Source organism: Vanacampus margaritifer, chromosome 8 (genome assembly GCF_051991255.1).
Source record: "Vanacampus margaritifer isolate UIUO_Vmar chromosome 8, RoL_Vmar_1.0, whole genome shotgun sequence".
Classification (NCBI taxonomy): Eukaryota; Metazoa; Chordata; class Actinopteri; order Syngnathiformes; family Syngnathidae; genus Vanacampus; species Vanacampus margaritifer.
Genome location: NC_135439.1, coordinates 7,048,025 through 7,072,581, shown reverse-complemented (window position 1 = coordinate 7,072,581; position 24,557 = coordinate 7,048,025). Strand labels below are relative to the sequence as shown.

The 24,557-nt window shown below is 39.4% G+C and overlaps 1 protein-coding gene across 1 annotated transcript in view; it reads left to right on the top strand.

Moving 5' to 3' along the window:
- LOC144056596 (zinc finger E-box-binding homeobox 2) overlaps positions 1–24,434 on the top strand; it is a 36,078-nt gene extending 11,644 nt beyond the window's left edge. Inside the window, exons 2-8 of the mRNA XM_077573544.1 lie at positions 12,427–12,729; positions 16,200–16,427; positions 16,498–16,691; positions 16,772–16,883; positions 18,964–20,294; positions 21,814–21,997; positions 22,072–24,434. Of these exons, the coding sequence (XP_077429670.1) occupies positions 12,427–12,729; positions 16,200–16,427; positions 16,498–16,691; positions 16,772–16,883; positions 18,964–20,294; positions 21,814–21,997; positions 22,072–22,568 (2,849 nt within the window). The 3' untranslated portion in view covers positions 22,569–24,434. The remainder of the gene's footprint in view (positions 1–12,426; positions 12,730–16,199; positions 16,428–16,497; positions 16,692–16,771; positions 16,884–18,963; positions 20,295–21,813; positions 21,998–22,071) is intronic.
- Positions 24,435–24,557: the final 123 nt, after the last annotated feature.

Here is a 24,557-nt window from a genome sequence, read left to right as displayed (position 1 = left end):
GGTAATTGTATAGCTATAGTCTTAACGGGGGGAGGCATTTCATTTAAAAATGAAGCACCGATACATGAAAATGAAAGGGCGAGGAGGCCCAGTAACATTTCTGAGGTTTGTACAAAATCCATTTTTTCCATTTTGTGGCCGACTTTGGTACCTCCGGCGGGGGAAAGCGCATAGTTGTGATTATATGGTGTGTGTGTGTGTCCAACGTTGCTGGAGGGATGGAGAGTCGGGTGGAGGGGGATTGGGGGAGTCATAAGACCACCGGGCAGCATATCAGACGGAGAAGACGTCATCTTTAAATGATACACATTAATGAGTAGTTGAGGTGCGAATGTGTCCAGGCTTCATACTGAGACATGGACGCTTCGGTGCCACTTTCATTTCTTCTAAACCCCCCCCCCCCCCCTTTCCCACCACCGTGCACTTTTTTTCTTTTACAGCATTTCTGCTTTTCATCTTTACTCTTTTTTCCTCTCCTCGCCTTCTTTTGTCATCCATTTAAATTTGTCTAGATCTTTGCCATGTGTATCGGCTCTCCTGGATTCTATTGCTGTCATTATTTCCACTTTAATCGGATTTTTCTCCTCATTATTGACACACTCACCCATGCGTTCATCCACCCATCCAGCCAACTCAGGTCTCCTCGGTCCCTGTCCCGTTGCCATCGCCCCGACCCCCCCCCCCCCTTTCCTCCCTCCACCGTCGCACTGACATCGCACGCTGCACCCCCTTTTCCCTACCGCCGTCCCCCCCTCCCCGAAAACCACTTCAAACAGCCAGCGCCATCAAAGCCCACAGGCAGCCAGCCAGCCAGCCAGCAAGGCAGCAAGTCGGCCAGCCTTCTGCTTCGACTTAAAATTACTGTCGTCCCAGTCGCGAGGCTGCTTTCCTCTTCTGATACACATCAAAGATCCTCTTAAACTTTCCAAGTTTAAAACCCTTTCCTCTTGTCGAGTCGTTCTTCGACGGAGCTTTTGTCCGTTCTCGCGCTCCCTCCATCATTTTCTACTAGCAGGCCAGTAATGACAAGCACGCGCCGTCTTGTGAAGTTCTGCTGCCTTTGCATTTTTTCTCTGTGACTTTAATTAGCTTCTATTTAAAGACAATGGCGTGGACTGTGCGAGCGCAAAACACACACGCACATTTTCAATTGCATTCAGTCAAAAGTGATCATCGTGACTGAATGTTTAACTCAATATGCAATATGATTTTCAAATCAGAGCTGCGTGACCATAACAACTGAAGTGTGTTGTATGTGCTCATACTTGTTATTCCCTCATACAAAGGCCATTAAAAAGTTTCCTGAAAATAAAAGTAGAGGATGTGGATTGTAAGACATTCATCAAGAACCCCCCCCCCCCAAAAAAAAAAAAATAAATGACACTTTGACATCATGAGAAAAAAGTTGTAATAGTACAAGAAAATGTCATTATTTTCTAAAAGAAAAGGGGCAAAAAGTCGTAATCATACAATAATAAAGCCATGTAATTAAGAATAGTTGAAATATTACGAGAATAAAGTATGGCATAAGGAAAATTGTACATTAAAAAATAAACAAATAAAGAGAAAAATAAATGGGTTATTTTATACAAATAAAGCCCGAAAAATAAATGTAAAAAATGTAGAATTAAGTTAATATTTTATGATCTTCCAAGCATAAAGTTATTACAAAAGTCATAATTATGATAAAGTTAAATTAATAGGGTTAGGGTTAGGGTTCGGGTTCGGAATATTTCAAGACAAAAAAATCATAATAATATATCCATAATATTACAAGATAAAGTTGGCATTTTATGACAAAGCCATAGAATTACAACTCCGATTCAATTAATAATTATGGGAATTAAGCTGAAATATGACAAAAAATTTAAATTTTCCAAGGAAAATATACCAATATAAGGAGTCTCTATAATTATAAAAAAAAAAAAAACTTGCAATTTTACCAAATTAAAGGTAATTTTATGAGATAGTCATCAAATTATGATTTGATCAAACTTTGTTTAATGAGAAGAATGCTAACATATTTTTTAAAAGATAACTTCTTCTTGTAATATTCAACATTTTGTAAGAAAACGTTATTAAAAGTGGTCATTTTATGCCATTAAAGCCTCAATATTACAACAAATAATTAGGGGAGTAAAATCAAAATTTTATGAGCAAAAAGTCATTATGTGAATAAAGTTGTAAATTCACAATAACTTCTTTTTTGGGGGGCGTAATAAAAACAAAGGTATGTGTTAAACATGTTATTCAACTGAAATCCCATATTTTCTTGTATTATTCCAACTTCAATTTCCTAAAATATCAAATGTTTGTTTTTGTAATGCCCCTATCCTGTCAATGTGATACTTAATAGCTTTTGTAGTGAGGTCACTGGGGTCACACGTGAAGTTGTAGCTGACTGGATGCAGTTTCCAACATGAGCCAGAGGATGGCACCCTCTCTGTATTTGACTCCGGCCACAAGAGATGCCATCTCCCACCAACTTTTAGTGTTCCAAAAACAAAATCACATGAAGACTGCACCCAATGTCCCCTTGTACGATTTAATGATGATCTGTTGTTGTTTGTGTCCCTGCACACACGTGTTGTAAATACCCACCGATGTTACAGTTAATGAGCCCTAAATTGTCCCTTTTAAAAGTGCCGCTTTGCTCTGCAAAGCTCACAGCTTATTTACAAATGTTTAAAAGAGACAAAAGCCAGTGGGATGCATTCTTAGCTCTTGAACTAACCAAATCCCACAGCACATAGCTGTTCATTTAAGCTCAAAGAGACTTTTTTTATTTTAGCGTGCACCCTCTATTAAAACAACTTCAGAACCTTTTGCGCTTGTCAGAGAATGTTTTAATATTCAAAGGGAACCACTATTGTGTGTTTTTTTTTTTCTTCTTCGCCTTCGCCGGCGAACAAAATAAAAAGCCACATCAGAAAGCTGGAGCCGTCCCTGAGCATTTTCATGTGTAAAGAAAAAAAAAAAACGAGAGGGAAAACAAATTTGGACGCGGGGTATTTATAGAGTGCTGTGTGAGAGCCTTTGCAATGACAGGAGCCTAATGAAGTGGAGCCTGGCTTTTGATTCATAGTGTGGTGAGCGCGTGGGTCCCTCTGTGACTTGCTCGAGCATTCCTGCGCCGGTCCCTCGCTACACGGAAAACCAGCGCGGGCCACAGAGGAGGGTGACGGGCCAAGTCCAAACACGCCTTTGGCCAAGCCGACCTTTTCGCCGCCGACATCGGTCCTGCTTTTAGAGTGGCGCGCAGACGGCGGTGGCCAGGTTCTATTCATACGGCACACAACGCTGTGGGGCGTTGCATTCTCAGACGTGGTCCTCTATAATGTTGATATTGTTTGGATTCCAGTTTACAGAATGCATTAGTTTGACCAAGTCGGCTTTTCCTGCTGACCTTGGCTGCTCTTGAACAGCGGTGGTCAGGTTCTATTTATACGGCACACAACAGTGTGGGGGCGGTTCATTTGTCAGTTGTGGTCCAATTTTTTGGTATTGCTATATTTCAGTTAACAGAATTCAACTTATTGGTTTATTCTGACCAAGCAAAGCTTTACTGACGGCCTGTCATGTTCTTTTCAAACAACATACAACGCTGTGGGGTGATTCATTCATCAGTCCTGGGCCACGTGATACTTTAAGTTTGTGGCCTGGTTTGTAAAAAGTTTCGTCTGACCAAGCATCGTTGACCTCATTCGTGTTTAGACAGTAATGGCCAGTTTCCCGCCATATGTCACACAACACTGTGGCACTGCAGTTGTGGTACTTTTGTTTGTAGAATTTGTAGTCCAGTTGTAGTTTGTAGAATTTGTTGTTTGTAGAATTTGTAGTCCAGTTGACAAAGAACCTGGTTACAGTTTAAATACTGTAACCAACTGCCTTGGAATCGGTACAAAGGAAGAAACCGGTTGATTGGAAACAACTCGGCTGTAAGTGTGTTAGCCTTGCTTATGTAAAAGGTGGAGCAGGTGTGAGGCAACAAGGTGGGCTGTTATTTCAAGTGTGACAGAGGTGGTCTGCAGGACAGGTAGGACACGGGTTGCGAAACCCACGCAGGCGGCAGCGTACAGGAAGCCTCGAAAGGAAGAAGAGCGGCGACCACAAAGGTCGTTTGCGCACCTCTTCACTCACACCTTGACACTCGCTGCAGAGACAAAAACCGATTGCCTTTCTTTTTTTTGTCTGCCGCATTGACATTGATGAACAGCTAATCATCATTTTAATGGAGGTGTAGTGGACATAAGTGTCATGTACATACGTGTGATGTGTTAATATGAGGAGGAGTAGATTAGCCAGGGTTGAATGTGATGGATATGAATGGCTGTATCCCACTGGGAAAGATAATACTGCGTTCTATCTACTGAAAACGGGTTTGACCATTATTTGGAACACATGTTGCAATCTCAACATGGCCAAAATAGTATCGACTTCTTCAAATTCCACAAAAATAATGTCGTCAAGACAGTTGAGCTGGTGGAATTAATGCGCTTTAGGAATTGGTTCCTGTCCCTAAAATAATCATTCAGAAGGCGAGCGAGCACTCGGGAGCAGGCCACTTCCTGGCTTTCACATAAGTAAATCGGGCTACACAGACCAATTTTTAACACATTGAGGACAAATAAATGATGATAGTGTGTGATAACCAACACTGCGCACAAAAACAATATCTCGACAATCGCGAGTCTCTCATAGTATCAAGACAACTTGATGTTCTGACTGTCAGGAAATGCTAGAAAAAGCTAGGCTAACTTATCACATAGTTATCTGTGTGTGTACTATAGATGTGGATGAACAATTTTTGACTCTGGGGCAAGGGCGGTAGTTCAATCGTGAATTGAATAGGAAAAATTGAATCCCTCAAAAACAAAACAAACCAAAAAAATAGTGTTTGTCTGTTTCTTAGCTTGCTAGCTATTTTCTGATGAAAGACATTAGGACCAGACTTTACCATTTATTTGCTCTGTGTGACAGACTCATGACACTGAATATGTTTCACAGTCCACACATTTACCTGGTTCCCCATCACCCTCCACAAAATTTTGAATAAATGTAGTCTGGCAGTATTTTATGTAATTTGGCAAATGAAGAAACCAATCTCAATTAAAACAGTGCCATCCCGGCTTCCACTGTTGATTTCTTGCAGATGTAAAAATTCAAGTGGTTTGGGTCCAATTCTGCATCTTTTTACATGATATGTAATTAAGAATTCTTTACAAAACGTCGAAGGTTGGAAATCATTAACTCATTCACTCCCAGCCATTTTCACTCAAGCAACCCCCACTTGGCTCCCGGCTGTTTTACTGTATTTTGACAGATTTTGTAAGGCCCACACACATTAGAGTCTCTTCTTTCATCAGGAAAAAAAAGTATATTTCTATCTGTTTCCGTTTTGCAGCAATTAGCATTAGAGCATAGCTAAATTTCATCATTCTTCACAAATCTGTTAAAAACTGTGGGGGAAAGAGCTTTTTGCAACATGGTCCTGATTGATCTCTTATACTCTGCTGCCACCTGCTGGCCGTTTTTTTGTAATAACTACCATTGCTTCAAGCATTTTCTTTGGTTCTGAGGCTGCATCAAAGCCTTCTGTATGCTCAAAAAACGTATAAATACGTCTTTGGGACATGGTGATATTTAAAATAAAACGTATTTATACGTTTTTTGGGAGCAAATGAGTTGATCACTTGTTCCGCTGATATCCTGACATAATCGGAAGATTGCCTGATACATGTTGGCGACCATTCTATTGATCTCATAACTGTTCACTTCTGCTTATGCAGTTCGGTTTTGTTCTTCTTGTGTGCCGATGATGAAGAGAAAATCTACATTGTGTTATATTTCTATGCGTGTGCCTTGAAATTGCACTTGCTGCTGTCTCATGCCCCACGGCAACAGCAGAGATCTCCGCAGTGGTGGTGGTGGTGGTGGTGGTTCGGTATCGCCTAATGAGCGAGACATCTGAAGTACAGAGTGCCTTCTGCTTGCTTTTCTAAGCTGTCTTGCTTTGTGGGAATGAGTCCATTTCTGGCTCACTAGCGATCCTCACTTGTGTCTTTTTTTTCTTCCCACCTCTAATACCCGACTGATGTGTCACTCTCATCTCTTTGTCTTTCTTTCTTGCTCACTCTCCATTTTCCCACTCCTTAATATCAATATAAATGGTGTGAAAGACAATGTAGCACCCGATGTAGCACTGAGTCGCTTATTAGAAAGCATGTGTTTTATTTTGGGTGTCCGTCGCTACCTAGCCTGTAGGCCCAGCTTAGCCTGACTTGTCAACGTGTTTGTGGCTATTATGACATATCATTAGACAAGAATGTCTCTGCTTCCTCTTCTCTCGCCGCACAGAAATGCTATATATATATATAAAAAAAAAAAAAAGAAAGACAGAGAGCTTGAAAACATCACATTCCCACAGGTTAACGTGTCATTTTCGGGCCGGTTCCTCTTCTATCCGCTGTCAGCGTTCATACGATAATGTATAAAACATGGCCGCGTCAAATTCAAATTAAGTGTCGCATTCCAACGTGGGGTAACCGCCAAAGAGGAGCAAAGAGTACATTGCAACATAAATGATAGCCTTGATGATCTTAGTTTGTGTGTGCGTGTTTTTTTATAGTTCATCGACAAAGCCGTCCGTGTGAATGAACCTCGAGGGCTATTTATCCTGTGATTCTGTCACTTTTAGCGTTATTTGTTCACAATTCAAAGCAAGTGTCACTGCTAAGATGGAGATCAGGTGGGAGGTGTTTGTTCTTGGTTGTGGTCCCTGCCTGAGTCATCGCACCAATGTCAGTCGGCATGTTTGACTCATCGGGCGGCCACAGTGAGTATTTCTCAATGCCATGCTCCGAAATATATGTAAAAGGATTCAAATCATTCATTTTCCACGTGTTGATATGAATACAGAGTCATTTAAGGTGTGTGAGATGTTCTCCCGAAAAGCCATGCGTCTTCCTACGCTTTGGTTTTGTTGAGCGTGTGGGCGTCCATGACCGTCGTGTGATGAATTATTGAGTCCAAAAACAGCCAGAGTTGACGAGGCCGTCAAGGGTTTGCGTTGCATTAACGCTACATTAACTTCAAGCAGGCATTAGTTTGAATTATAGCATGTCATCGGGAAAAGCTGCACTCCAACTTCCACGCATCATGTTGTTAGTCTAGACAATTGCAGGATTTGAAAAGAAATGTGATAAATGCATTTTAATATTGAAAATCAATGTGTCCTCAAATTATTTATTTAAATAGTGGCTTATCGTCGCGGTCCAAAAAGCTAGGTAAAAAAAATATATAATAATTTAAACTCTTGAAGATACACGTCCTTTACATGAATTTTTGTAAACATTTATATAATTTTAAAGAATAAGCTTGAAGTATGTAAAATGTTTTTTAAGCATTTACGGAAAAAAACTCAATTTAAAATAGTAATGACATTATGTGAAAATATAGGTCAGTTAGCTCTTTGCTAAATGGTCATAAGCATTTTCTTTTTTCTTTTTTTTTTGGAGGAAAAAAACACTCAAAATGTATTCCCACTTTGGAGATGCATGCTTTTTGTTGAACAGAGTTTTATAAAGCAGGTCACTTTAAAGAATTGCCTTGGGCTATGCTAAATTAAAAGATAAGCAAAAAAAAAATGTTTTTATTAAAGACATTTGGAGATACATAGTTTTTACTTGACTACATTACTTGACTTTTTATTTGACAAAAAATGTGAAATGCCTCTTAAGCATAAAAAACCCTCCATATTTGAAAACACGTTTGTTTGTTTTTTTAACAAGGACAACACCACTGTAAAATCTTGTTAACAACAAAAATACAGATTTTAAATTTGCTTGGAGCTGGGAGTTTTTTTTTTTTTTATATATATCTTTAAAGAAACTGTTGAAAAAAATGTAGAGATATGTTGTTTGTAAAACAAGTCATGTTCTGCAAAAATCAAGGTCATTTCAAAGAATTTGTCTCAGAGTATGTTAAAAGGCTCACGGCATTAGTTTTGAAACTCACCAAATTTGAAGATTGAAGATTGCTTTATGATAAATGGCACCACTTTTGTGTTGAAGAATTGGTTTGGGGTGCGCTAAATATGTGATTATGTACTTGAAAATCCCAACTAAAGAATTTACTTGGGTTATGCTCTAGGACTGAACAAGTAATCAAATTTAAATCGACCTTGCACATTTACATATCGTCTCATGAAACACAAAAAGTTGAAGTAATAAAGCTACAGATTTATTTTCATTATTGATATAATCTGATTTATGACTTACTGACTTACGTTTACGACAGACTTGTTTAGTAGAATTTTTGTGAAGTTCTTGTCGCTTAAAGGACAACAACAAGTCAAAGTGTTTAGTAAGTTAACAACTCTAAATGAAGTAGATCAAATTTTCGTGTTAATTTATGGTTCATATCCATTTGTTTTACCATACGCCTAACCTGCAAGGCCGAAACATTTATATATGAATATTTAGGGGTGTCAGATGATTGAAAATTTTAATCGTAATTAATTGCATGACTTCAATAGTTAACTCACGATTAATAAAAAATATTTTTACCTGTTCTAAATGTACAATAAAATATTTTTTCCTAAGTATTCATACTCTTGTTAACATAAAAGCGGAAAAAAATATAAGTTAAACAAATAGATGGCTGCATCTTGTAGTCATTGAATTCATAAAATTGAGTTAAAATTTAAAAAGAGTGTGATATTGATTTGTGTTGAGGTCATTTTTCTGCCACTAGATGGCATAATTGCATTTGTAAGACATTGGTGACAGCTCATTTTTCTTTTCATATTAAGAGCTTTTTAATCTTAAACATGAAGTAACATGAAATTCTGCACGTTTTTAAAATTGTAAAATACAACTTGAACCCAGTCTCCACAAATATATGTATTATTATTAAATTTAGTACAAGAAAATTTTGACATGGACGTGTCTGCAGCGTTGCGACTGGAATTCCCCAAGTACAGGCTTTCCAAGTAAGGGGCGGTCATTTATCGCTCGCTAAAATAATTTGTGGCATTAAAGGAACTCTAAATTAACAAATTTTGGCACTCCTAATAATAATATTATATTACACATAAATTGTTTCATGTGTAAATGAACAAATACACAGGAAGAGGACCTTGAAAAAATAATCTCATATTAAATCACACTCGCAATATTGAGGGTGAAAAAAACTGAATTAATTATTTTTCCAAAATTGTTGCTGTATGGCATTTTTTGGGAAAATGAAAATGTATATGCTTATAATAGAGCAGCAACGCTTTCTAAAAATACAAATAAATTCAAACAATTAGCTTGGTGTATGCTAAATGCTTCATGTGAGGCTAGTTTTAAGAACAGCTTTGCTGTAGAGCGTTTTTAATAAAACCCTACACTTAAAGTAGCATGTAACATGTTTAAAGGTGCCTGCGACAAATGGGGCCCTATTTATTGCCTCTCAACACCCAAAACAGAACAAACAAGGTAATTTCTGGGTCATTACTGCACACCACATGATTGTAACGCAAGATCACATGTGCAGACTGTAAAATAAACGGCAGCTGCCGCGCCTTGCCGTCCAGTTGATGCCTTCCGGCTCATAATTTCTGCGTGGCGAACCGGTTTGTTTGACTCACAGTCGGCGCAAAATCAAAATAATTTCCCTTGACCTCCACTTAAGTCGCTTTGCTGCGGTTTTGAATTTAAAAGAAAAAAAGCCATTCCTCCACGGTGAATGCAAATTTTCACACTTGGTTTGTTTTACTGGCTGGCTTTGTAGAACCAAACAAACTCGACGGATCACATGCAATTCTGCTTTTTCTGTTCCCTAAGAGGACAAGTCTGCAACAAGTTGTTTCTTTGAGGTGCTTCGACATCATGTGATCGAGCTCATCAAGCATGAAACGACCGCGTTCTTCAAGCGCGCTCTCGCTATGAGTCACGGTCTTCCCCCTGCACACTTTGTTGCATATTGAATAGCTCTCGACTGCGTGTTGTTTTGTGTTTACCATCTTCGCACAGCCACTCTCACACTGCATGAATTGATCACCACCAACTCCTTTGTACCTTCGCACACAAACTCAAACCTCCTGCGCCGTTCAAAGTACAAACAAAGAAGCAGCTATTTGAAGGATGCTCGCGCCATCCAAATAAATAAATCAACAAGGCAGATAATGAAAGCCATGCCTGCGCGGTGCTGCTTCAAATGGGCCGGTGTCATTCACTGTCATAGCGGGGGGAAATTAGAGCCAATTTTACACTAATCCGGAACAGACTTGTTCTTTTCTGAGGGCCTAGTGGCGAGCCCCATCGTCCCAGGAAAAGTCTCGGCTACATTATTCTTAGCATGCGTTCAGGCTAATTTCCTGCCTCGTTAGAGCACGTTCGTTCGAACCCATGGTAGCAAAGGGGGGGGGCACTTGACATGTCGAGGTAAGTGTGCAAGGCTGTTACAGTAGTTTTCAAGTGGTTAAAAGGGGCAAATGAGTACCACTTCGCTGTATTAAATATCCGGAAATAGCATAGCAATAGCATGAGGCACTCCGGTTGTCAAATGTAAATCTGGTATGTAGTATACAGTGTCATGTATACTATTTTCAACAGGATCCGCATATTATGTACATGTGGTTAAAAAGCGTAAATGAGTGTCAGATTGGCTTGAAATGAGCTGTTAAATATCTACTCTGTATTAAGTTTAAACTGCATATGAAGCCAGTGGGATATGTTGCTGTAAGCACATATGTATGTTATGTTTTGTTGGTAATTAATACTTTTGCTTAGTAACAATCTTGTTAAAGCTCACAATCACATATGTATCAATATTGCGACCGAATAACTAGTGTGCGTCCAGGCTAGGTGTGAGAATAGCATAGGTGCGTGTTTCAGAGAAGAGGAAAAATAATTAGCATTTAGCGTTAGCATGGGAAGACTTCCATGGTGGCCACTTACAATCAGGTCCAAAGGGAAAAGACAGCAAGTTCCTCTAAAATCATCAAAAGACATCCGGAATATCCACTGTAAATAAATATGCATGCGTGTTTTCTTGTGGTATAGTATCTTTGAATTGATTTTTGTTGTACTTTATTATAACTGGTTGCGCTCACTTCTTTCAATTTGGTTTGTGTCCGGTGTGCTACTTTCATCTCCTCCCCACTTCCCCTGTCGAGCCCTGGGCGCATGATATGATGTGTCCTCTGCGGACTGCTAGCTAAGATAGCTAGTTAGCAGGCGCAGCGAAAATAGAAAATAGAGTTGCTCGTATTATTTTTCCTTGTCTCTTGTTGCTAGGCAGATTTTGACAAGGACTGACTCCCTGGCTCAAGGAATAATGTTTATTTAAAAGTAATACAAGAAATGTTGTAACTACAGTTGACACCCCCCCCCCCCCCCACACACACACACACACACACACTTCTGACAGTAACTTAGCATTGTCTCGGGGTGTATTTCAGTCGGGTTAAACTGCGATTACTCGCTCGTGATTGGATATTGCCAATCAAATCAGCGACACGGAGGCCTCGGAAACGAGAGCCAACTGTTGCAATCCCGCGCATGTGTTTGTGATTGTCATTTATTGTCTTCACCATGGGAAAATGTACTGCGTTTCTTCCTGTCTGCAGCAGTCTGGGCATACAAGGATGCGATTCAAGTTGAAATTATAGTTTTTCTTTACAGAGTTATTGATCTTGCCTTCTGATGGTGACATTTCATACCACAGCTTGTGAATGATTTACTTGGTTCATCAAGTTAGGTGCATTTTCGGTCACACTCGTGTTTTAATGCAGACAGTTGGGTGGCCTGTGATGGGAATATTATTTTCAAGTGGAGTGAAATTCATTGGATTGACACAAATATTCACAAAACATTTCATTGAATGCTTTTTATGCGGTTAAAAATGTGGTCAGTGAACGATACATTACTTTTTTGTGTATATTCCGTAATGATCAGAAACGTTTTTGGGGTTGTTTTACATGGATGGCTTTTGAAAATATTTGTTCGTTTCCACATTTTTACTGTTCTTGTGTTTTGGCTGATGTTGCACATTTTTAAACCACAAAGAAAGAGCACAAAACTGAAAACAATGTTTGTTAGTTTTTTGTTTTTTTTTAGGTATTGACAAATGTTGCACTCTTGTGAATGTGGGTTTTTCCCCTGTTTGGTTTCGGTTCTCTATCATGTTTGCCGCATCATGATGTTTAGATCGATAGCTCAAGGTGCTAAATGCCAACCCACACATCGGTTTTCTTGCTGTTTTTTTTTTCTTTAAAAAAAGGATTTCCATATATTAAGTATTTTTTTTCTCAGTGATTAATGGACAAATTAAAATAAATTAAAATCAAAGTATTCCCTATGATCCAAATTAAGATTGTCCCATCATGTCATCCGTCTGTAATGACTCCCCTCATGTCTTCCTGATTCTTCCTCCCAGTGGACGCAGAGCAAGTTGGTTCACTGGGGTCCGAGGGAGAGGATGAGGTGGGCCTCTGGAGCCTGGAGCCCCAGGACTACCAGGAGAGCCTGGACAAGACCAGCCAGACTCCCAGCGAGGGCACCGAGGAGCCCGGCAGCCCCGCCCTCTCCGCGCAGCCCCACAGCCTCAGTCCCGAGAGCGGCGGCGACAGCGGCAGGAAATTCTGGGCCCAGGTGGAGCCGGAATTGGAGGCCACAGACGACGGCGGCGCCGCCTCTGCCGCCGACACGGAGGGGGAGACGGGATCACTGAGGATGCACTGTGAGTTGACAATAAATCACAAGATTTTATCTGGGCCACCATCCAGACAAGTGGGTGGATTTGTACTCTGTTTATGTAAATGGCATCGCAGACACTCACAAACCAATGCCAGTGGTGGTAAACTACATGTGCTTTTGAAATTCTTAATTCTCGACCAACAATAATGTTATGAATCACACAAAAACACCAATTTGAATTGATTGTAAAAGTTTACAGCTGACACAGGAACAAATAAACTACCTCAAATGATTGTGGGGTGTTGTTGCTAGGCAGAATTCAACACAATTAACTGTCCTTTTTGGGGGAAAAATGTTTGGCATTTGCTAGCCACGCCCATTAGACTGTTTGAACCAGGAAGCAGCAAGTTAACCCGAAAACAAGACATGTTTATTTATATTTCACAACTGAATAATACTAAAGATTATTGTAATATAATATTGAATATTAAAAAATAATTACAAGAAAAACAAAGTAACAAAAAATCGAAAATCTTTTTTTTTTTTAATAAACGTGGTAATCTTATAAGGTGTTTTTAAAATAAAAATAATAAATTGTTTTTTTTTTTCAAGAAAAGTAAAAATATTATGAGAGAGCAAATTATATTATTTTATTCTCCTAATATTCATGTATTTAATTCAGAGTATAAATTATATATAAAGTATATTGGACTGTTGTGAGAATAAATTCTTAGTTATGAATTTTTAAATCTGCATACAAACTTAAAACGGTATAAAAACCTGACATGTATATTAATCAGTTAATGTTATTAAATATTTGACAAAACATGATCATCATATAAGTGCTCATTTTAACACAGATAGTGCAATATTTTGTCTTTTTGTCATAATATTATTACTTTGTTCCCACAACAAAATACATTCCTCATGCAATCACAAAGTTTTGTAATATTACAACTTTTAGCTCCTAATATTTCAACTTTAGTATCAACTTTATTAAAAAATATTGTTTTATTCTCTAATAGATGTATTTTATTTTTGTAAAATTGCAACAAATTTATATAAAGATCAGGAATTCATTTTTTGTAATATATTACAACTAGGGTTTGATTGATTAATCGGCTGGCCGATTTAATGGGCCAATATTAGCCATTAAATTGGCGAGAAGAAAAATTGGCAGATTTTTGCTGAATTAATTGCATTTTTTTTTTTTAGATCTTCTAATTTCTAGTCCCTTATCGTAAAACGGCCACAAGAAGGTGGTTGATACTGGTAACGGCCTTTTTTGCGAGTACTAATACCGATATCTGGTATAGATTCGGTACGAGCCCATCCCTATTTTATTTATTTATTTATTTTTTACACCATTAACACATTACATAACATAAGACAAAGATAATGACATTCAAATACCAAACCATCCCCCAAGAAAAGTTCATTCATCTGCCAATTAATCGCTTATCAGAATTATTATATTTTATATATATATATATTTATATTTTTTTCCCCATTCAAATTACATTGCGACACTATTTCAACATTTTCCTCGCAGTTATATTGCATTGTGGCCAAACTCTTTTGTCGAAATGTACGGTACTCTGTATTATTATTCCGTACAGTGCGGCATCAAAGGCTCGTGGGAGCACGACAAAAGGCGGCGTCACACTATTTCCACGCATCAAAGAGGTGACGTTGCGGCCTGCGCTTGCTGCGACGCGAGGCCTTTCCCTTTTTAATTCCGGCAAGATGAAAGCCTCACGCAGCCCGCCGACTTAACGGGCACTTAGCCCGGCCGCTCGTGTGATTTTAGCCTTGCCCCTGCGAAAAGGCACGCCGGAGTTTTTACAGCGCCCGACCGCACGGGCTCGGTCCCCAGACCACATTAAAAAACAGCTCCAAATTTGCCAACATCTGCAAACATTTGAAAAATCCACCTCAAAGTGTAACTGACTGGCTGGAGGTCGGCGATAGGAGGCGCCGTCGCTCCTCCGCGGACGTCTCGGGATGCATGTCAGCCATCCCGAAGACACCGAGGAGGAGGAGGAGGAGCCTTTTTTTTTCTCAACATAGTCTTTTAAGTTAACAGTTTTGGTTCATCTGCGCAGCGCCAACACACACTCAAGATGTTCAAAGAAAACATATAAGCAAAACACAATATCTAGCGTGGTTAGCCCATCAAGAAGTTGTGGGTTCGAATCCTGGCTCACGGCCTCGTGCGTGGAGTTTGCAAGTTCTCCCTGAGCTTTCTATTGGCTCACCTGTGACCCCAATGAGAACAAACACTTTACAAACGGATCGATAGATGGAAGATTTCTGATAATATGTGGACTCATAACAATTGTTTTTGATTTTCTGCTTTTTAGTTGTTAAGATCAAACAAAGGACATCTTGCAATTCTGTTAATAATAATTCACATCTTGGCTTCATATGAAGACAATTTTTCTGTTTTCTTCAGATGATCGTTCCAGGATTTAGTAGGATTTGTATGCAAAATAATGCACTGTAATTAGTAGCAAACAGATTTAGGGGGCTTCCTAAAAATGCTTCGTTTTTCAGTCATGGATGATTAATAGAAGAATATTAGGCCTGTAACATATTATGGAAAATATATATTACAGTTTCAGTATGACCATGAATATAACAGTGCTTTTCCATTACTTCCTTTAAGTACTGACCCTTAAAAAAAATAAAAAAAATAAGGCCACAATGACATATGAGAAAATTGTACTTTAACAAAATAAATTGTGGAATAAAGTTATCCTTTTATGAAAATGAAGTTACAAATAATAAAGTAAGTATCAATATTTTTTGAAAAAAAGTTACATCACAAATAATGTCATATTATAAAAAAAACAATCAAGTTGTAGTATTACTAGGTAAACCAAAACGACTTACTTTTTTACATGCATTAAGTCATAGTATTTCCCCCCAAAAAGTTGAAATATTTCAAGAAATTGTTGCAATATTACAGGAATAAAATCAAAGTTTTATGTCAAGAAAAGTTGTAATACTACAAGAATATAGTCGCAAAATTGTTATATTAGAAGAATTAAGTGAAAAGATTATTTGCAAATGTATTTTTATTTTCAATATTATAGAAATAATTATGAAGAAAAGTGGCATTTTTACAGAAATAAAGCTGCCGTAATACAACAAAATAGTTGTAATTGTAATATAGTCACAGTTGTAATTGTACAGCAATAGTCTTATTATTTTTTTTTTTAAGAAAAATGCTATACAGAATAAAATAATCATTGAAGAGAATAACATTTTCATTGTCCTGAAAAATGTATATTGTAAAAATAAAGTTGTAGAATAATGAGAAGTGCAATAAATTGTTTGTTTGTAAAAATAATAATAATAATAATAATAATAATAATTTTAAAAAAAATCCACACAACGTGACAGCTTTGTATTCTTGTCACTCTTTCATTGTTTTTCATACACCGACTGAAAATGAAAATGAAAATGTGCTGCGTTTATGTAAGTCTGTTATTCTACGTACCCATGCAGGTCGGACCTCCGACTCCCACATTGACTTGGAGGACTTGGCCCATTACGACTTCTTGGCCAAGCTGAGGAAGGCTTCGACCTCCGCCAACCTTTTGGACCACTTTACCCGCAACGGCACATCCGCCGTGCAACACCTGCAGGGCGGTGCCGACGGCGGCGGGACCCACGAGGAGCTGCCGCCTGCCATTTGGTCCCCGGGAGTTCAGCACCACTCGCCCGAGGGAACAGGTAGGCAAAAAACGTTCTTCGCATTCGATTCCAAAGCGTCACCGTTCATTTTTTTGGGGGGGTGTCCCAGATGTTCGGAGGAGGCTGCAGGCCTGTCCATTCTGCCACAGGACGTATCAGCACGGGGCCTCGCTGAGGGACCACATCAAATACTGTCAGGAGAGAGACCGGGGCCACATGGGGTGTCCGTTCTGTGGCTACACTGCCCCCCATAGGGCGCAATTGGAGCAACACCTGGCACTTCACCACCAAGTGCAGGACAAGGTGAGTGGCTCACAAATATACAATAAGACCGGAAATAGAAACGGCATCCTTTTTGTAACGTATGTCTGACAACCTTGTAGAGTGTCATCACTTTGGATCAAGGCGTGGAGACCCGGAAGTTTAAATGTCTGCAGTGTGGAAAGGCCTTCAAGTACAAACACCACCTCAAAGAGCACCTTCGCATCCACAGTGGTGAGATGAAGACGGAACAAAGTCCGTAGCACACCCGACTGACACTTTTTAATACATTTTCTCCTAAAGAAAAAAATATATATACATGATCCGCGCCATCATATAACTTAGAAATACAGGACTGTGAATGTCATGGTTCAAGTTCTTTCTTAGTTGCCATGAAAGCACAAAAAGAGTCAACAAGAACATGAGGAACGAAGCTCACCTTTGATGAGTTGCACTTTTGGCAAGAAGCTCGACAACGCATGAAATTAAATGATGAAGTCAACTATACGTCTACTTCAAATATGTTTCTCGATCTAAATGATTTTATTGTGTGCAACCACTTGATGAAATAAAATTACAACTGCTACTACTGCAAGTACTACTACAAGACAAGTACTACAAGTACTAGTAAAAGTACTTCTACAAGTACTACATGCATTAAAAGTACTCCTACAAGTACTGCTACATGTACTACTAGTACTACTTCTACTACTACAAGTACTAAAAGTGCTACTACAAGTTCAAGTACTGCTAAAAGTAGTACAAGTCTTAAAAGTACAAGTACTAGTGCAAGTAGGCTATTACATGTAGCTACTACTACTACTACAAGTTCTACAAATACTACTACGAGTATTAAAAGTACTACTACAAGTACTACACATATTAAAAGTATTAAAAGTACTAGTACAAGTCGGCTACTACATGTACTGCTACATCTACTACTACTACTACTACTACAAGTACTACAAATACTGCTACAAGTACTGCACATATTAAAAGTACTACTACAAGACAGTACTAGTATTAAAAGTACTACTATAAGTACAAGTACTGCTACAAGTAGTACAAGTCTTAAAAGTACTAGTACAAGTACTAGTACAAGTACTAGTACAAGTACTAGTACAAGTAGGCTATTACATGTAGCTACTACTACTACAAGTACTACAAATACTGCTACGAGTACTACGAGTATTAAAAGTACTACTACAAGTACTACATATATTAAAAGTACTACTAAAAGACAGTACTAGTATTAAGTAGTACTACTACAAATACAAGTACTGCTAAAAGTAGTACAAGTATTAAAAGTACTAGTACAAGTCGGCTACTACATGTACTGCTACATCTACTACTACTACTACAAGTACTACAAATACTGCTACAAGTACTACACATATTAAAAGTACTACTACAAGACAGTACTAGTATTAAAAGTACTACTATAAGTACAAGTACTGCTACAAGTAGTACAAGTCTTGAAAGTTCTAGTACAAGTACTAGTACAAGTACTAGTACAAGTAGGCTATTACATGTAGCTACTACTACTACTACTACTACAAGTACTACAAATACCGCTACGAGTACTATGAGTATTAAAAGTACTACTACAAGTACTACACATATTAAAAGTACTACTAAAAGACAGTACTAGTATTAAGTAGTACTACTACAAATACAAGTACTGCTAAAAGTAGTACAAGTATTAAAAGTACTAGTACAGGTACTAGTACAAGTCGGCTACTACATGTACTGCTACATCTACTACTACTACTACTACAAGTACTACAAATACTGCTACAAGTACTACACGTATTAAAAGTACTACTACAAGACAGTACTAGTACAAGTAGGCTACTACATGTACTGCTACATCTACTACTACAAGTACTACAAATACTGCTACGAGTACTACAAGTATTAAAAGTACTACTACAAGTACTATGACATGTACTACAAGTATTACAACCAGTACTACAACTATTGCTAAAGTACTATCACATGTACTATTACAGGTGTTACAATTACTGCTAGTATTACTAGAAGTACTACATGTGGCGTTCCATCGTTTAAGAGTCCGCAGTCCCATTACAAATTTATGCATGAATTTTCTAGTAATTATTGTTATTATTATTATTAATTACTATTATTATCATCGTTAACCGTCCATCAGGCGGGGAATTCGGCGGCGAATGATTGACACCTTGTCAGTCACGGCCGTCTCTACCTTACTAGCTTGTTTTGGTGGTGCAAGAAAGTTCAAACCTCAAAGTATTATTTGAGTTCCTAATTTCCCGTCTGCGTGTGTCACCCACAGGAGAGAAACCGTACGAATGCGCCAACTGCAAGAAACGTTTCTCCCACTCGGGCTCCTACAGCTCCCACCTGAGCAGCAAAAAGTGCCTCGGCAGCGGCGGAGCGCTCGCAAGTTCAGGAGGGACGAGCGCCGTGTTTAACGGACATAACCAAAACTCCTACCAGCACTCCTTCCCGCCGTCGCCATCTGCAGGTCGGGAGAGGCACAGCAAGGGCTCTCCTTTGGCGTTGCAAGTCCAAGACGGGAGCCGGCCTCCGGGCCAGGGGCCGGAAGATCCTTCCCATCTTTGGGGTCCGGATTTCAGCTTCCGGACTTCAGAGCTGGCTTCCCTTTGCAACCCTTCGACAGAGCTTTCTCTAAGAGCCAGCATCTTGAAAGGGACCACCCTGCTGCCTTACCTCCAGTCCGGCTCCAAGTTTGAGCAAATGCTGCAGGAGATGCTCCACAGGAAGTACGAGGGCATGGAGAGGAACGGAGGCGGGTCCGACAGGAAGGCGTCGCCGGAGCGGGGGGAGTCCGGCGAGCGGGAGAGAGGGGATCTCGGGGTTACGTGTCGCTGGTGCTCCCAGGTTTTCCCCAACGTGGTGGTTCTCCTGCAGCACGAGCGCTACCATTGCAAAATGAGCGGAGAAGCCCCGGAAGCGCCGCATGAGACTCTTCAAAAGAAAGACCACCACTCGCCGCCTTTATTCCCGTCCAGCAAAACAAACGACGTAACCAACGGAGCCTGTGGGAAAGAATCCCCGGTGCAGAAGTGGCCCTCGGTACCTCAGCATCTTCTGCTCGCACTGCATTCCCCTCACGAGCACTTGGACTCTTCGGGCCAGGAGAACGGCAGCCCCGCCCACGCCTCGGAGTTGTTGTCCCTCCACATGGGAAGAAGACTCCCATCCTCGGGTTCTCCGCTTGGCCTGGACCTCAGCGGCCAACTCTCCTCACCTCACAACCGCTCTCAGATCGAACCTCTGGACCTTTCCGTGCGCAAGCAGATGACAGAGCAAAGAAACGGCAGCGTCGCCAAAAGGCCGAGGACGGAAGACAGGAGCAAACAGCTGAGTCGGCAAAGTCCCGGACAACTTTCGGACCCATCTTTACATCCTCACCCCATCTACAGAGGACACGGAGCCCGCGTGTTTCCAGGCTCCTTGTACAACGGGTTCCCCTTTTTCAGCCAGTCTGCGTTGGGGTTTGCGGGGCACGACGGCATCGCACCCCTTCCTTTTAGCCCGTCGCCAATCAGCCCCGGATTTCTCTCGCCATTAGCTTACATGGTGGAAAGCGAGTCGGAGGCGACTTTGAAGAAACTCCACCAGGAGAGGCAAGCACTCATGGTAAGCACGGCTTTTCAAAGTTGGAGCCATTTTATTCCGCCGATTCGGGAAAGCCAAGCTGTGAGATAGTGTTCCTACCTAGTGTTCATTTTATTATATTTTCTATGATTATTTTATTTATTTATTTTCTTAGTTCTTAATCATAGTTAATCTACCTCATTTCGTTTTTATTTAGTCAACAATAATTCAAGCATTTTAGTCTTTATTTTAGCCCAAGAAAACTTAATATTATTCGGCTACTTTTAGTCAACAAAAACTGTCAACATTTTAGTCTAACATTTACATTGAGAATTTTCATCTGAACTTTTTCAACATACAATTGCATTTAATTTTCTCTCATCTTTTTGTTGAAAAACAATTTCACACACAATTGCAGTAAATACAGTATTAACAAGTGGCTCCTATGGCTTCATGCTACAAGCTAGTAAGTTAGCCAGCATTACTTCAATCAATCAAACTTTATTTACATAGCACCTTTTCATACATTCAAATGCAACTTAAGTTGCTAAACAATTAAAACATCCATAATACACACACATGCACACACCTAAAATAAAACAAAACAAACGAACATGAGGCACAGAGAAACCATGTGAGGAAAGGTATCCAAAAAACACCAGAGATAAAACAAAAAGACAACAAAATAAAAACATTTAAAAGCTAAAAGAAAACAGAATAAAAGGCAAAAACAAGCTATTTAGTGGTCAGATTGATGTTATAATCCGTTGGATTAATGTTACATTATAAACAACCCCCACTAAATAATTTGTTACAAAATTATATAATTTTTAGCTCGTCTTTGTTCATGAAGTAAAATGTCCATAGACTCATTCACTCCCCGGCTGTTTTACTGGATTTTGACTGATTTTGCAAAACCCGCAGAATATTGTGTTTGATTGCTATAAAAACATGGAAACTACCAAAAGAAAAATTAGAGTCTGTTCTTTCATTAGGGGGAAAAAAAGTAGATTTATATTTGGTTCCGTTTTGCAGTAATTAGCATATAGAATATAGCTAAGTTTCATCAGTATTCACAAATCTATTTAGAACTGTGGGTAATCTAGCTTTTTTTCAACATCACCCTGGTTGATCTCTTTTGATCTGCTGCCACCTGCTGGCCGTTTGTGTAATACCTACCATTTCTTCAACCGTTCTTTGCCGTTGAGTGGCTGCATCAAAGCCTTCTGTATGCTCTAGCATAAAAAACGTATAAATACGTTTTTGGGACCATGGCAATATTTAAAAAAGAACGTTCTTATACGTTTTTGGGAGCTAATGAGTTAATACAAAAAAATGCCACAATGACAACACACAGGAAACATCAATAAAAACAAATTTGAGGTGGTTAACTACAAGCCTTCAGAACTATATTCTGACTAGTCTAGTCTAGTTTTCTTCCGGTGAAAAATTTTAGTTGTTGAAAATATTTTCACTTGTTTTTTTGTTTCTTTAATCGAAAGTACTTGCACCCTCCTCAAAGTAATTGAAGTTGTGAAACGATCTCCCTGTGGTCTTGCAGGGTGAAGTTTTGAACCGCGGCGCTCTGGACTACCTCTCGATGATGGACGAAAGCTTGGAGGGCGACGGCGGAGCAGGACGCAAGAGGCTGAAGAAGACGGACGAGGGTCTGTACGCTTGCGACATCTGTGAAAAAACCTTCCAGAAAAGCAGCTCTCTGCTCCGACACAAATACGAACACACAGGTGGGCAAACCCAAAACCATCCGTCCCTCCCGGGAAATCCGGCAACCGCCGACTGTTTTTTTTGTCTTTTCCAGGCAAGCGTCCTTACGAATGCAAAGTGTGCAGCAAAGCTTTCAAGCACAAACACCACCTGATCGAGCACAGCCGCCTCCACTCGGGGGAGAAACCCTACCAATGTGACAAGTGCGGCAAGCGCTTCTCGCACTCGGGTTCGTACTCGCAGCATATGAACCACCGCTACGCCTACTGCAGCAAGGACCAGGACCCCGAGCAAGACCACGACGACGTGCCCCGAGAGCCCGCAGAGGACACGCAGACGCCGCAGTCCTTCCTCAGCGACGCCAGTCTGGACGGAGCCTCCGAGACCCCCAAAGAGGACGAAGAAGACCAGGAAGGAAGAAGAAGAAGAAGCGAGGAGAGTCGAGAAAGGCGGCAGGTGGAGAGTTGCACTGGAGGAAACCACTTGGATGGGGCGGGACTCTGGGGGTCCCACACCCAGGTCCAGAACGGACACTTGGAAAAATGTGAACTGAGCCTGGAAATAACAGATCTACCCCGGATACAAACTTGAGAGTCCTAAAAGCCAAAGCGTTGCATACTTTACATATCTTTTGATAGACGTTTCATTAAATATGCCAAAGAAACACGCGGCTACAACACAAAGCCGTTCAAGCCAAACACGTCGCCAACAAAGTATTTTATCAAGCATCCTAGACTTTTATGTATAGTCTTTTTTTTATTTTTTTTTATTGTGTGCTAATGCTAATAATTAAGCCAGATGAGATTCTTGTGCTAGCAGTGCTAGCTTACATTCTTTTGCCTTTGGAATCCATCCGTCTATTTTTTAGAGCGCTTGTCACAGGTGAGCTGGAAACGACCAACAACTGACTTTTGGCAAGAGAAGTTGGATCCACTCAAACACAGGCACAACCATTCATCTTTTTTTTATATATATATATATATATATATATATATATATATATATATATGGTGGACCCCTGCTATAGATGGAAAATAGGGACGGTGGACCGGATAGCGAAAATACACTTTATAGCACTGGTTAACACATTTTTACAAAAAAAAACAAAAAACTTTGAAATGATTTTTTCCCCAATGATTCCAAATCTGCCCTTGTTTTGCCTCCAGCACATCAGATTTTAATAATAATAATATAAAAACAATAATATGATATGTAATATAGTAATATATTTAGCAATATTTATGAATTAATTAATTTATGAAAAAAAAAATTCTGAAACATCACAGCTATAAATTGCATGGTAAAATCCATATTGCACAACATTTTAAAACAACAACCCTGAGGTGCCTAAAAAGAAAAGAAAAAAAATCACCCCCTCCCCTACTTTTTTTTTTTTTTTTTGCCATACCAGAACAATGTGTAATTTTACATCCGCTACAATAGGTGGCAGTGGCGTTCTCATTGACAGATTGCACGCGCAGTATTGGCTCCTCTGCATCAATTTTGTAGGCAAATGATACTAATATTCAGAGATGGGAAGTAGCGACGTACAAATGCTTCGTTACATTACTCGAGTAGTTTTTATCATTATTTTGTACTTAGACTACGTCTTACTTTTATCCGTGACATTTTAACATTTTACTTAATACATTTTAAAAACAAGGTCGTTACTTTTTTCTTTTTTTTTTAATGCAGCGTCAATGTCTCCTGGTTCCACCAATCATATGAAGCGTTACACAGGCTCCCCTCTATCCCAGCTTGTGATTGGCTCACATGACGTGCAATTGGCTAGATTAGAACAACCCGTTAATATGAGGGCAATGTGCGCCGCCAATACAGAGGGTAATTTGAATTAAATAAAAAGAACGCTGCAGACTGCCAGTCAGCAACATGAAAGAAGGTTCAATCATGATAAATACATTTTGACAGTATTGAAAAAAAAATTATCTCCTCGTAGGTGAAGCCACAGGTGTCGAACGGCAATTATGCGGGGGTCCACTGTACCACATGTTCTCATTAGGGTCGCATGTGACATCATGTGCCGGTCACAACACACGTCCGTCCATTTTCCTTACTGTGTGTTGTCATAGATGAACTATTTAACCGGAGCCGATCCCAGCTGACTTTTAGCAAGAGAATTGGGGTACTAATTGCTAAAAAATAATTGCAGGCCACATATAGACACAGGAATTCGTGTTGCATTTTATGGCAAGAAAAGTTCACTGCCATTGACGGCTATTGACGTAATTTTTTTTTAAAATTTGAACTATTTCTATTAGTTTCACATTTTTTCCACTTTTGTAAACAAGAGTATGAAATTCTAGAATTTTTTTATTGTACATTTAGAACACATAAAATTTATAATTAATCGTGAGGTAACTATTGAAGTCAGGCGATTAGTTCCAATTAAAAATGTTAATCGCCTGACGCGATTAAAGACAAGATTATTAAAAATTAAAAGCGTCAGGCGATTACATTTTTTAATCTTAATTGCATGACTACATGAGTTAACTCACGATTAATCACCCATTTTATATCTGTTCTAAATGTACAATAAAAAAATCTAGGTTTTCATACTGT